General features: G+C 40.1%; 1 protein-coding gene across 1 annotated transcript in view; it reads left to right on the forward strand.

Annotated features, from left to right (window-relative positions):
* LOC133557218 (lutropin-choriogonadotropic hormone receptor-like) overlaps nucleotides 1–15,677 on the forward strand; it is a 42,612-nt gene that overhangs the window by 18,480 nt on the left and 8,455 nt on the right. The window contains exons 4-11 of the mRNA XM_061907518.1: nucleotides 1,144–1,218; nucleotides 1,289–1,363; nucleotides 5,099–5,173; nucleotides 5,295–5,375; nucleotides 8,861–8,929; nucleotides 9,000–9,074; nucleotides 9,150–9,335; nucleotides 14,733–14,950. Coding sequence (XP_061763502.1) covers nucleotides 1,144–1,218; nucleotides 1,289–1,363; nucleotides 5,099–5,173; nucleotides 5,295–5,375; nucleotides 8,861–8,929; nucleotides 9,000–9,074; nucleotides 9,150–9,335; nucleotides 14,733–14,950 — 854 coding nt within the window. The remainder of the gene's footprint in view (nucleotides 1–1,143; nucleotides 1,219–1,288; nucleotides 1,364–5,098; nucleotides 5,174–5,294; nucleotides 5,376–8,860; nucleotides 8,930–8,999; nucleotides 9,075–9,149; nucleotides 9,336–14,732; nucleotides 14,951–15,677) is intronic.

Consider the following 15,677-nt stretch of genomic DNA (forward strand, 5'->3'; position numbering starts at 1 on the left):
ACTGCATTTGATTGGTGAAACGGAGTCAAAGGTCACCAGTGACTGCATTTGATTGGTGAAACGGAGTCAAACGTCACCAGTGACTGCATTTGATTGGTGAAACGGAGTCAAACGTCACCAGTGACTGCATTTGATTGGTGAAACGGAGTCAAACGTCACCAGTGACTGCATTTGATTGGAGAAACGGAGTCAAACGTCACCAGTGACTGCATTTGATTGGTGAAACGGAGTCAAACGTCACCAGTGACTGCATTTGATTGGTGAAACGGAGTCAAACGTCACCAGTGACTGCATTTGATTGGTGAAACGGAGTCAAAGGTCACCAGTGACTGCATTTGATTGGTGAAACGGAGTCAAACGTCACCAGTGACTGCATTTGATTGGTGAAACGGAGTCAAAGGTCACCAGTGACTGCATTTGATTGGTGAAACGGAGTCAAACGTCACCAGTGACTGCATTTGATTGGTGAAACGGAGTCAAACGTCACCAGTGACTGCATTTGATTGGTGAAACGCAGGCATGTGATGGATCCTACTTTGAAGGTCTGTCGGACAAACCAAATTTAACAAAGCGTGCATTAACAGATCGATAAAAATCGGTAGCGAGTAGCGAGCTAAATGTAGATAAACGGAGTCAAACGTCACCAGTGACTGCATTTGATTGGTGAAACGGAGTCAAACGTCACCAGTGACTGCATTTGATTGGTGAAACGGAGTCAAACGTCACCAGTGACTGCATTTAATTGGTGAAACGGAGTCAAACGTCACCAGTGACTGCATTTGATTGGTGAAACGGAGTCAAAGGTCACCACTGACTGCATTTGATTGGTGAAACGCGGGCATGTGATAGATCCTACTTTGAAGGTCTGTCGGACAAACCAAATTTAACAAAGCGTGCATTAACAGATCGATAAAAATCGGTAGCGAGTAGTGAGCTAAATGTAGATAAATGGAGCGGAGTAAAAGTAGCGTTTCTTCTCTATAAATATACTCAAGTAAAAGTATGTTGCATTAAAACTACTCTTAGAAGTACAATTTATCCCAAAAGTTACTCAAGTAGATGTAACGGAGTAAATGTAGCACGTTACTACCCACCTCTGGATACAGTACAGACGTAATATGATCATCGATGTGTTTCTCATAGCACCATCTCAGCAAACGAAGCGCTGAAGTCCATTGGAGCGTTCGCCTTCTCCAACCTCCCCGAACTCCGAGAGATGTGAGTCCGGCAGAACGCCACCACGCCCTCGGCTTTTCCTTTCCCTGGACTATTTTTCCGTCTCTTTCAGAACCATCACGTTGTCCAAACATCTGAGGCACATTGACGGGGACGCGTTCAAGAACCTCCCAAACCTGCAACGCCTGTGAGTTCTTACATCAAAGAAGAATAACCACCTTGTTATTATTATTATTGTTGTTATTATTATTCTAATTTGCATTATGAGCATCATAATCATTGTTATTATTACGCTGTTATCGTGTTGCTCCCAGGTTCCCAAGTGTGAGCACCTCTTGTAAAGTTGTACTCTTTAGAAATGCGAGGCCGGAGCCCTGTAAGTAGTTTGTGGTTTAATGCTTCTATGCATATGTATTCAGTGTGGGGAAAAATCGATTCTCATTTTTTAGAAATCTATTTTATTTTTTTTATTTATTAAATCCAACAAACCACTACACAGCAATACCATAACAATGCAATCAAATTCCAAAACCAAACCTGAACCAGCAACACTCAGAACTGCAATAAACAGAGCAATTGAGAGAAGACACAAACACCACACAGAACAAACCAAAAGTACTGAAACAAAAATGAATATCATCAACAACAGTTGATTTTTTTTACACACACTTGTTATTTCATATGTTGACCAGCGGGGGTCCTTATATGAAAGGTACTTTTCCTTGTTGATGTCTCAAGAAGGGTAGAAATACAACTCTCACACACATACTGGTTATTATTCGAAATGGGGACCAAGTTCTTAATACATATGTTGGCCAGAGGGGAAAAACTTCAAATTTTTACACACACTTGTTATTTCATATGTTGACCAGCGGGGGTCCTCATAAGAAAGGTACTTTTCCTTGTTGATGTCTCAAGAAGGGTAGAAATACACTCTCTCACACAGACACACATACTGGTTATTATTCGAAATGGGGACCAAGTTATTACATATGTTGGCCAGAGGGGGAAAACTTCAAATTTTTACACACACTTGTTATTTCATATGTTGACCAGCAGGGGTCCTTTAATGAAAGTTACTTTTCCTTGTTGATGTCTCAGGAAGGGTAGAAATACAACTCTCACACACACATACTGGTTATTATTCGAAATGGGGACCAAGTTATTACATATGTTGGCCAGAGGGGGAGAACTTAAATTTTTTACACACACTTGTTATTTCCTATGTTGGCCAGCGGGGGTCCTTATATGAAAGGTACTTTTCCTTGTTGATGTCTCAAGAAGGGTAGAAATACAACTCTCTCACACACACACACATACTGGTTATTATTCAAAATGGGGACCAAGTTATTACATATGTTGGCCAGAGGGGGAAAACTTCAAATTTTTACACACACTTGTTATTTCATATGTTGACCAGCGGGGATCCTCATATAAAAGCTACTTTTCTTTGTTGATGTCTCAAGAAGGGTAGAAATACAACTCACACACACACATACTGGTTATTATTCGAAATGGGGACCAAGTTATTACATATGTTGGCCAGAGGGGGAAAACTTCAAATTTTTACACGCACTTGTTATTTCATATGTTGACCAGCGGGGATCCTCATATAAAAGCTACTTTTCTTTGTTGATGTCTCAAGAAGGGTAGAAATACAACTCACACACACACATACTGGTTATTATTCGAAATGGGGACCAAGTTATTACATATGTTGGCCAGAGGGGGAGAACTTCAATTTTTTACACACACTTGTTATTTCATATGTTGACCAGAGGGGATCCTCATATAAAAGCTACTTTTCCTTGTTGATGTCTCAAGAAAGGTAGAAATACAACTCTCACACACACATACTGGTTATTATTCGAAAAGGGGGCCAAGTTGTTAATACATATGTTGGCCAGAGGGGGAGAACTTCAATTTTTTACACACACTTGTTATTTCATATGTTGACCAGCGGGGGTCCTTATATGAAAGCTACTTTTCCTTGTTGATGTCTCACACACACATACTGGTTATTATTCAAAATGGGGACCAAGTTATTACGTATGTTGGCCAGAGGGGGAAAACTTCAAATTTTTACACACACTTGTTATTTCATATGTTGGCCAGCGGGGGTCCTTATATGAAAGGTACTTTTCCTTGTTGATGTCTCAAGAAGGGTAGAAATACAACTCTCTCACACACACACACATACTGGTTGTTATTCGAAATGGGGACCAAGTTATTACATATGTTGGCCAGAGGGGGGAAACTTCAAATTTTTACACACACTTGTTATTTCATATGTTGGCCAGCGGAGGTCCTTATATGAAAGGTACTTTTCCTTGTTGATGTCTCAAGAAGGGTAGAAATACAACTTTCACACACACACACATACTGGTTATTATTCGAAATGGGGACCAAGTTGTTAATACATATGTTGCATATGTACATTTTAAGTAACTTCCAATTTTTACACACACTTGTTATTTCATATGTTGACCAGCGGGGGTCCTCATATAAAAGCTACTTTTCCTTGTTGATGTCTCAAGAAGGGTAGAAATACAACTCACACACACACACACATACTGGTTATTATTCGAAATGGGGACCAAGTTATTACATATGTTGGCCAGAGGGGGAAAACTTAAAATGTTTACACACACTTGTTATTTCATATGTTGACCAGCGGGGGTCCTTATATGAAAGGTAGTTTTCCTTGTTGATGTCTCAAAAAGGGTAGAAATACAACTCTCTCACACAGACACACATAGTGCTTATTATTTGAAATGGGGACCAAGTTATTACATATGTTGGCCAGAGGGGGAAAACTTAAAATGTTTACACACACTTGTTATTTCATATGTTGGCCAGCGGGGGTCCTCATAAGAAAGGTACTTTTCCTTGTTGATGTCTCAAGAAGGGTAGAAATACAACTCTCACACACACATACTGGTTATTATTCGAAATGGGGACCAAGTTATTACATATGTTGGCCAGAGGGGGAAAACTTAAAATGTTTACACACTCTTGTTATTTCATATGTTGACCACCGGGGGTCCTCATAAGAAAGGTACTTTTCCTTGTTGAGGTCTCAAGAAGGGTAGAAATACAACTCTCTCACACACACACACACATACTGGTTATTATTTGAATGGGGACCAAGTTATTACATATGTTGGCCAGAGGGGGAGAACTTCAAATTTTTACACACACTTGTTATTTCATATGTTGAGCAGCGGGGGACTCCTCATATGAAAGCTGCTTTTCCTTGTTGATGTCTCACACACACATACTGGTTATTATTCGAAATGGGGACCAAGTTGTTAATACATATGTTGGCCAGAGGGGAAAAACTTAAATTTTCTACACACACTTGTTATTTCATATGTTGACCAGCGGGGGTCCTCATAAGAAAGGTACTTTTCCTTGTTGATGTCTCAAGAAGGGTAGAAATACAACTCTCACACACACATACTGGTTATTATTCGAAATGGGGACCAAGTTGTTAATACATATGCTGGCCAGAGGGGGAAAACTTCAAATTTTTACACACACTTGTTATTTCATATGTTGACCAGCGGGGGTCCTTATATGAAAGGTACTTTTCCTTGTTGATGTCTCAAGAAGGGTAGAAATACAACTCTCACACACACATACTGGTTATTATTCGAAATGGGGACCAAGTTATTACGTATGTTGGCCAGAGGGGGAGAACTTCAAATTTTTGCACACACTTGTTATTTCATATGTTGGCCTGCGGCGGACTCCTCATATGAAAGGTACTTTTCCTTGTTGAGGTCTCAAGAAGAGTAGAAATACAACTCTCTCTCTCACACACACACACACACACACACACACACACACACACACACACACACACACATACTGAGCATCTGCTGCTCAGAACATTTTCAGCTTTTTCTCCACTTTGCAGGTTTATATCCAACACGGGACTTACCACGTTCCCCGACTTCTCCAAGATCCACTCGGCCGCCGACTGCACGATGTTGTAGGACCCTACACACACACACACACACACACACACACACACACACACACAGGTACGATGATGATGCCATGTATTGTGTTGTACAATGCAATTGTAGAATTGTGCTTCATGTGTTGTTTAGTGACATCCACGACAACATCCACATACAGGAAGTGCCCGCCAACGCCTTCAACGGCCTTTGTAGGGGTACCATTAGGAAAATGTAAGTAGTTTTTGTTTTTTAATGATAGACATTTATTGCCATGTTTCATTGATTTCAATATTTTTACATTAGGATTATTACTATATTAAAAAAGTCTATCATTATGTTTATACTATTACAAATATGCATTATGTTTTTGTATGTTATCACATTATATTTTAGTTATATTTACATTTATTTAGTTGTTTTACAATAGAATTGTGTTCATTGTATTAATAAAGTTATATACATTCCATTTCAATATTCATATTATCATCATTATTATAATATTAGTTTGTCATTATGTTTTTTTTAAAAACATATATATTTTTAGGCTTCACGGTGGCAGAGGGGTTAGTGCGTCTGCCTCACAATACGAAGGTCCTGCAGTCCTGGGTTCAAATCCAGGCTCGGGATCTTTCTGTGTGGAGTTTGCATGTTCTCCCCGTGAGTGCGTGGGTTCCCTCCGGGTACTCCGGCTTCCTCCCACTTCCAAAGACATGCACCTGGGGATAGGTTGATTGGCAACACTAAAATTGGCCCTAGTGTGTGAATGTTGTCTGTCTATCTGTGTTGGCCCTGTGATGAGGTGGCGACTTGTCCAGGGTGTACCCCGCCTTCCGCCCGATTGTAGCTGAGATAGGCGCCAGCGCCCCCCGTGACCCCAAAAGGGAATAAGCGGTAGAAAATGGATGGATGATATATATTTTTAATGTTGTTACATTATATTTTAGCTTTATGTACATTTATGTAAATGTTTTCATTTGATTATATTTTTTTGTATTGCATAGAGTACATTTATTTTAATATTATATTGTATTCTATTAGTTTATCTGTATGTTTTTTCATTACACATATTTATTTGGATATTTTTATAATATATTTTGGTTTAATTTTCATTTATTTCAATGTTCTTGTATTATTATAATTATTACTATTATTTGTTAAAGTTGTAAACATTATTACAGTATTTTTCATATTAAATTACATTAGTTGGTCATTATATTTTTATAATTACAGCTATTTATACACTTTCTCCTCACTCAATGTGTTTTCTTTATTTTCATGACTATTTACATTGTAGATTGTCCCTGAAGGCATCAAAACTATGAATGAACACGTGTGGAGTTATGTACTTAACTAAAAAAGTTGAAATAATTGAAAATAATGTTTTATATTGTAGTTTTCTCTGATTACTACTTTGCACACTCTTGGCATTCTCTCCATGGGCTTCAAGCACACCTGCGAAGTGAAAACCGTTGCAGGTGACTACCCCTTGAAGCTCATGGAGAGAAAGCCAAGAGTGTGCAAAGCAGTAATCAGAGTAAGGAGTTGCTATTTTGAAGCAACTAGAATATAAAACATGTACTTTTTGTACATAAAATAATGCACTTTGTGACTTCAATGATAATATAAGTTTTTTTTTCCATAACTTGAGTTGATTTATTTTGGAAATCCTTGTTACATTCTTTAATGCAGTGGTCCCCAACCTTTTTGTAGCTGCGGACCGGTAAGTGTGAATTATATTTATATAGCGCTTTTCTCTAGTGACTCCAAGCGCTTTTACATAGTGAAACCCAATATCTAAGTTACATTTAAAGCAGTGTGGGTGGCACTGGGAGCAGGTGGGTAAAGTGTCTTGCACAAGGACACAACGGCAGTGACTAGGATGGAGGAAGGCGGGATCGAACCTGGAACCCTCAAGTTGTGGATTATATTTAGTGTGAATTATATTTATATAGCGCTTTTCTCTAGTAACTCCAAGCGCTTTTACATAGTGAAACCCAATATCTGAGTTACATTTAAACCAGTGTGGGTGGCACTGGGAGCAGGTGGGTAAAGTGTCTTGCCCAAGGACACAAAGGCAGTGACTAGGATGGAGGAAGGGGGGATCGAACCTGGAACACTGAAGTTGTGAATTATATTTATATAGCGCTTTTCTCTAGTGACTCCAAGCGCTTTTACAAAGTGAAAACCAATATCTAAGTTACCTTTAAACCAGTGAGGGTGGCACTGGGAGCAGGTGGGTAAAGTGTCTTGCCCAAGGACACAACGGCAGTGACTAGGATGGAGGAAGGCGGGATCGATCCTGGAACCCTCAAGTTGTGGATTATATTTAGTGTGAATTATATTTATATAGCGCTTTTCTCTAGTAACTCCAAGCGCTTTTACATAGTGAAACCCAATATCTGAGTTACATTTAAAGCAGTGTGGGTGGCACTGGGAGCAGGTGGGTAAAGTGTCTTGCCCAAGGACACAACGGCAGTGACTAGGATGGCGGAAGCAGGGATCGAACCGGCAACACTCAAGTTGTGAATTATATTTATATAGCGCTTTTCTCTAGTGACTCAAAGCGCTTTTACAAAGTGAAACCCAATATCTGAGTTACATTTAAAGCAGTGTGGGTGGCACTGGGAGCAGGTGGGTAAAGTGTCTTGCCCAAGGACACAACGGCAGTGACTAGGATGGCGGAAGCAGGGATCGAACCGGCAACACTCAAGTTGTGAATTATATTTATATAGCGCTTTTCTCTAGTGACTCAAAGCGCTTTTACAAAGTGAAACCCAATATCTGAGTTACATTTAAAGCAGTGTGGGTGGCACTGGGAGCAGGTGGGTAAAGTGTCTTGCCCAAGGACACAACGGCAGTGACTAGGATGGAGGAAGGCGGGATCGAACCTGGAACCCTCAAGTTGTGGATTATATTTAGTGTGAATTATATTTATATAGCGCTTTTCTCTAGTGACTCCAAGCGCTTTTACATAGTGAAACCTGAGGTGGCGACTTGTCCAGGGTGTACCCTGCCTTCCGCCCGATTGTAGCTGAGATAGGCGCCAGCGCCCCCCGCGACCCCGAAAGGGAATAAGCGGTAGAAAATGGATGGATGGCATTTAAACCAGTGTGGGTGGCACTGGGAGCAGGTGGGTAAAGCGTCTTGCCCAAGGACACAACGGCAGGGACTAGGATGGCGGAAGCGGGAATCGAACCTGGAACCCTCAAGTTGTGGATTATATTTAGTGTGAATTATATTTATATAGCGCTTTTCTCTAGTGACTCAAAGCGCTTTTACATAGTGAAACCCAATATCTGAGTTACATTTAAACCAGTGTGGGTGGCACTGGGAGCAGGTGGGTAAAGTGTCTTGCCCAAGGACACAACGGCAGTGACTAGGATGTAGGAAGGAGGGATCGAACCTGGAACCCTCAAGTTGTGGATTATACTTAGTGTGAATTATATTTATATAGCGCTTTTCTCTAGTGACTCCAAGCGCTTTTACAAAGTGAAACCCAATATCTGAGTTACATTTAAACCAGTGTGGGTGGCACTGGGAGCAGGTGGGTAAAGTGTCTTGCCCAAGGACACAACGGCAGTGACTAGGATGGCACAAGCGGGAATCGAACCTGCAACCCTCAAGTTCCTGGCACGGCCGCTCTACCAACCGAAAGGATCTCTAATAGATCAAAGACTCTTGTTGATTTCCCACAAATAAATGGTTTGTGCCGACAGACGTCTCACCACAAATGGCATCAAGAAGGTGGCGAAAGACGCCTTCAACGGCACCAATCTGCACAGCCTGTGAGTCACGGCGGAAGTACGTCATATCCGGAGTGTCGGACACGTCAATAATCATGTTTGTCTCCCTGAGGTCTCTGAGAGGCAACAGACAACTTGCCTACATCCACCCCAACGCCTTTGAGGGTTCCAGCGACTTAGTGATGATGTAAGCAGGGATTCAGTCCTCACTTTTAAGTCCTCCATTGTCTCACACTTTTTTTCTTTTTCCCTTGCCCTTCAGCGACGTCTCCCACACGGCGCTCGACACCCTGCCAGTCGCCATCCTGGGCCGACTCCAGTGGCTGACGGCGGAGTCGGCGTTCCGCCTGAAGGAGCTCCCCCCCCCGCGCTTGTACGGCAAGCTGCTCCACGCCCGGGTCACGTACCCGTCGCACTGCTGCGTCCTCCTCGGCCTGTACAAGAACAAGTAGGCTGCACACTGCACTCTGTGGAAAATGCAATATACACATTGATACTTTTATTAGTAGATTGCACAGTACAGTACATATTCCGTACAATTGACCACTAAATGCTAACACCCCAATAAGTTTTTCAACTTGTTTAAGTCGGGGTCCACGTCAAATATAAAATAGACAGTACCGTATTAAATTGAATACTTTTTATTTAACGGAAGAAAATGCATTTTTGTCCTCAAAATTCCACATACAATACCCCATGATGACGACGTGAAATAGGTTGTTTTTTGTTTTTTTTCTAGAAATTTTAGCAAATGTATTTAAAATAAAAAAACTAATGAATAATAATAATGGATTAGGTTTGCAAGCATGCAAAGGTTAAATAAAATGCGTTCTTTAAAAAAAAAAAAAAAAAAAATTAAGCTAATTTCACCATTTTTTTAGCTCATTTTCCAACCATGCTTAAGTTTTTTTTGACAATTTTGCTGCCATACACATTCGAGTCATGCGCAGTGCTTCACTTTTTCCACTTTTTGTTGTGTAATGGAATACATGCATTTTTGTCCTCAAAATTCCACACACAATACCCCATGATGACGACGTGAAATAGGTTGTTTTTTGGGGTTTTTTCTGGAAATTTTAGCAAATGTATTTAAAATAAAAAAACTAATGAATAATAATAATGGATTAGATTTGCAAGCATGCAAAGGTTGAATAAAATGCGTCATTTAAAAAAAAAACAATTAATTAAGCTAATTGCACCATTTTTTTTAGCTCATTTTGCAACCATGCTAACGTTTTTTTTGGACAATTTTGCCGCCATACACATCCGAGTCATGCGCAGTGCTTCACTTTTTCCACTTTTTGTTGTGTAATGGAATACATGCATTTTTGTCCTCAAAATTCCACACACAATACCACATGATGACGACTTTAAAAAGTTGTTTTTGTTTTGTTTTTTTTTTGAAATTTTAGCCAATGTATTTAAGATAAAAAAAACTAATAAATAATGATAATAGATTAGATTTGGAAGCATGAAAAGGTTAAATAAAATGCGTCCTTTAAAAAAAAAAAAATTTAAGCTAATTTCCCCATTTTTTTTAGCTCATTTTACAACCTGGTATGTAACCACATGCTAACTTTTTTTTTAAGACAATTTTGCCGCTGTACACATTCGAGTCATGCGCAGTGCTACACTTTTTCAACTTTTTGTTATGTAACGGAAGAAAATGCATTTTTGTCCTCAAAATTCCACATACAATACCCCATGATGACGACGTGAAATAGGTTGTTTTTTGGGTTTTTTCTAGAAATTTTAGCAAATGTATTTAAAATAAAAAAAAACTAATGAATAATAATAATGGATTAGATTTGCAAGCATGCAAAGGTTAAATAAAATGCGTCATTTAAAAAAACAAAAAAAAAATTAAGCTAATTTCACCATTTTTTAGCTCATTTTGCAACCATGCTAACGTTTTTTTCGACAATTTTGCCGCCATACACATCCGAGTCATGCGCAGTGTTTCACTTTTTCCACTTTTTGTTGTGTAATGGAATACATACATTTTTGTCCTCAAAATTCCACACACAATACCACATGATGACGACGTGAAAAAGTTGTTTTTGTTTTGTTTTTTTTTTAGAAATTTTAGCCAATGTATTTAAGATAAAAAAAACTAATAAATAATAATAATAGATTAAATTTGGAAGCATGAAAAGGTTAAATAAAATGCGTCCTTTAAAAAAAAAAAATTTAAGCTAATTTCACCATTTTTTTTTAGCTCATTTTACAACCTGGTATGTAACCACATGCTAACTTTTTTTTAAGACAATTTTGCCGCTGTACACATTCGAGTCATGCGCAGTGCTTCACTTTTTCCACTTTTTGTTGTGTAATGGAAGAAAATGCATTTTGTCCTCAAAATTCCACATACAATACCCCATGATGACGACGTGAAATAGGTTGTTTTTGGGTTTTTTCTAGAAATTTTAGCAAATGTATTTAAAATAAAAAAAACTAATGAATAATAATAATGGATTAGATTTGCAAGCATGCAAAGGTTAAATAAAATGCGTTCTTTAAAAAAAAAAAAAAATTAAGCTAATTTCACCATTTTTTAGCTCATTTTGCAACCATGCTAACGTTTTTTTTGACAATTTTGCTGCCATACACATCCGAGTCATGCGCAGTGTTTCACTTTTTCCGCTTTTTATTGTGTAATGGAATACATGCATTTTTGTCCTCAAAATTCCACACACAATACCACATGATGACGACGTTAAAAAGTTGTTTTTGTTTTGGTTTTTTTTAGAAATTTTAGCCAATGCATTTAAGATAAAAAAATAAATAAATAATAATAATAATGAATTAGATTTGCAAGCATGCAAAGGTTAAATAAAATGTGTCCTTTTTGAAAAAAAAAATGTTTTAAGCTAATATCACAATTTTTTAGCTGATTTTGCAACCTGGTACGTGACTCATGCTAACTTTTTTTTTTAAAGACAATTTTGCCGCTGTACACATCCGAGTCATGCGCAGTGCTTCACTTTTTCAACTTTTTGTTATGTAACGGAAGAAAATGCATTTTTGTCCTCAAAATTCCACACACAATACCACATATCCTTTCTTATGAAGAGAAATGACCTCCTCTCTTGACTTCTTTGACCACTCCCTGGACTTCACCATGTTGCAAATACACCATTGACCATCTACAACAGGGGTAGGGAACCTATGGCTTTAGAGCCAGATGTGGCTTTTGTGATGACTGCATCTTGCTCTCGGATAAATCTGAGCTGACATTGCTTAACACGATAAGTAATGAATAATTCCACTTGTAATCACAGTGTTAAAAATAACATTCAAAATATAAAACAATCTCATGCATTTTTATGTTCAAGAAGTTGCGTTAATGGTAAGAAGTAATTTATTTATTATTGGTTAGTGTTGGGCTTGCCCTCCTGGGGGTTCTTCAGACCACCAAGCACCGACATGAGAGCCTGTTTTAGGGTCAAATATTGTTTTATTTTTCAATTAGTCTCTCAGTTGCTTTCCAGCAATTGTCTTTTTCTCTTTCGTCCTCACTCGCGCTCTGGCTCCAGCCCCAACCCTGTCTCTCCTCCTGGCTACTGGTTATAACAGAGCGACAGGTGATTCGATAAAAAGGCCCAGGTGGGCCATCTACGCACCTGTCACTGATTTTGAGGCCGGTCCTGGCAACATCCCGCTTTGCTGCAGGCCTGCAGGCCACGCCTCCTCCACAGTTTGCTTCAGAATAACAATGTTATTACAAAGAATAAGAGACCTATTATACTCTGGAAATGTTGGTCTTACTTAAAAATGCACACGTTTTGTTGTGTTCAGTGTTAAAAAAATGTATATATGGCTCTTAGGGAAATACATTTGAAAATATTTGGTTTCTTGGCTCTCTCAGCCAAAAAGGTTCCCGACCCCTGGTCTACAAGAAGCTGAGCATCACCGTCTTTTTCAATCCGTTTAATTGTTGCTCGTTATGGTTCTAATCACATCTACAGGTGTTTTCAACACCTGATTGAAAAGACCTCATTCAAATTCTGTTCTTAAGAGTTATGATCTTCAAGGGGTTGAATAATTTTGTCAATGAGATATTAAGAGAAATGTCCTTTTTGGGTATTTTGTAAAATACAGTGTTAGAATTTAAGTTGCATTTGTCTATTTGACACATCTTTATTTGATATGACTAGAAACAAAATGGTCGTGGAACTGTGGACCAGCTCTATACTCTGGGCAGGGTTCTTGAGGGTGCATGGGAGTTTGCCCAACCTGTCTACATGTGCTTTGTGGACTTGGAGAAGGCATTGGACCGTGTCCCTCGGGAAGTCCTGTGGGGAGTGCTCAGAGAGTATGGGGTATCGGACTGTCTTATTGTGGCGGTCCACTTCCTGTATGGTCAGTGCCAGACCTTGGTCCGCATTGCCGGCAGTAAGTCGAACACGTTTCCAGTGAGGGTTGGACTCCGTCAAGGCTGTCCTTTGTCACCCATTCTGTTCAGAACTTTTATGGACAGAATTTCTAGGCGTTGAGTGGATCCGGTTTGGTGGCCGCAGGATTAGGTCTCTGCTTTTTGCAGATGATGTGGTCCTGATGGCTTCATCTGACCGGGATCTTCAGCTCTCGCTGGATCGGTTCGCAGCCGAGTGTGAAGCGACCGGAATGAGAATCAGCACCTCCAAATCCGAGTCCATGGTTCTCGCCCGGAAAAGGGTGGAGTGCCATCTCCGGGTTGGGGAGGAGACCCTGCCCCAAGTGGAGGAGTTCAAGTACCTAGGAGTCTTGTTCACGAGTGAGGGAAGAGTGGATCGTGAGATCGACAGGCGGATCGGTGCGGCGTCTTCAGTAATGCGGACGTTGTACCGATCCGTTATGGTGAAGAAGGAGCTGAGCCGGAAGGCAAAGCTCTCAATTTACCGGTCGATCTACGTTCCCATCCTCACCTATGGTCATGAGCTTTGGGTCATGACCGAAAGGATAAGATCACGGGTACAAGCGGCCAAAATTAGTTTGGGTCTCTCCCTTAGAGATAGGGTGAGAAGCTCTGCCATCCGGGAGGAACTCAAAGTAAAGCCGCTGCTGCTCCACATGGAGAGGAGCCAGATGAGGTGGTTCGGGCATCTGGTCAGGATGCCACCCGAACGCCTCCCTAGGGAGGTGTTTAGGGCACGTCCAACCGGTAGGAGGCCACGGGGAAGACCCAGGACACGTTGGGAAGACTATGTCTCCCGGCTGGCCTGGGAACGCCTCGGGATCCCTCGGGAAGAGCTAGACGAAGTGGCTGGGGAAAGGGAAGTCTGGGTTTCCCTGCTTAGGCTGCTGCCCCCGCGACCCGACCTCGGATAAGCGGAAGATGATGGACGGGTGGATAGAAACAAAATACGGAATAAATGTCCAACTTGCTAAAACACCAAAATTGTGTGGGGGTTGAATCATTTTGATCACAACTGTAGATAAAAAACAATTAGTAAAATAGTCACAATAGGGTATTGTGTGTAGCATTTTGAGGACATGAATGAATGTATTCTATTTTGGCATGAGGCTGTAACTTAACAAAATGTGGAAAAAGTGGAGCGCTGTGAATACTTTGCGGACACACTGTATGCTAACATCCAGGCTACATTATTGCACTTGTTAGCTACTTCATCCTGCACTACATGAAGTATTTTTGTCCTAAAACAATGAGACGGCAAAGTTTCTATTTCGGGTCCCTAAACTGTGCTCCAAGATCATTTGATATTCAAGACAATTCCCTGTTGTTCCTTCAAAGCGGCTTTTATCTTCCGTAACAAAGAAGCTATTTATTGCCGCCACTTAATGCTGGAAGAGAGACTTTTTTTTGTTGTTTTTAATGTATTATTTCTTTTTGTGTTGATGTCAGTTCCGTGTGGCATCCCCTGTGCTCCCACCCCAAAGCACGGGAAGATGCCGCCTTCTTCCAAGCCCACTGCGTCAACATCAGCACCAACTGCACCCCCTTGCCGGACGCCTTCAACCTCTGCGGGGACATCATGGACACCGTGCCGCTGAGGGCCCTCATCTGGATCGTCTCTGTCCTCACGCTGCTGGGGAACATGGCCGTGCTCCTGGTTCTGTTAGGTACCCCTCTACACACCTGCTCCTCATAGGACAATAGAATAGACTTTACTGTCATTATATTTGCATATAACGAGATTAAAGACTCCAATTTAAGGTGCGGTAGTGGGAACAAATATGGGGTGAAATAAATAACACAAGAGGTAATAAAGGAAAAACTAACAATTGAAATAAACAGACTATTATCCAGTAAAAATAATAAGCAATCCTGTACAATATACAAAACACTATAAAAATACAAAATACTGTACAATATACAGAGCAAGACAAAAGTACCGAAGCAATAAATAACAATCGGTGTCAGAGATTAGAGCAGGGGTGCCCACACTTTTTCTGCAGGCGAGCTACTTTTCAATTGACCAACTCGAGGGGATCTACCTCATTTATATATATCATTTATATTTATTTATTTATGAAAGAGACATTTTTGTAAACAGGTTAAATGTGTTTAATGATAATACAAGCATGTGTAACACATATAGATGTCTTTCTTTCACAAAGACAAGAATATAAGTTGGTGTATTACCTGATTCTGATGACTTGCATTGATTGGAATCAGACAGTAATGATGATAACGCCCACATTTTCAAATGGAGGAGAAAAAAAGTGGTCCTTTCTGTACAATACCACATGAAAGTGGTTGGTTTTTGGCATCTAATTCATCCAGCTTCCATACACTTTACAAGAAAAACATTGGCGGCAAATTCCGTAGCTTGCTTGATTGACATTC

This window comes from Nerophis ophidion, linkage group LG08 (genome assembly GCF_033978795.1).
Source record: "Nerophis ophidion isolate RoL-2023_Sa linkage group LG08, RoL_Noph_v1.0, whole genome shotgun sequence".
Lineage (NCBI taxonomy): Eukaryota > Metazoa > Chordata > Actinopteri > Syngnathiformes > Syngnathidae > Nerophis > Nerophis ophidion.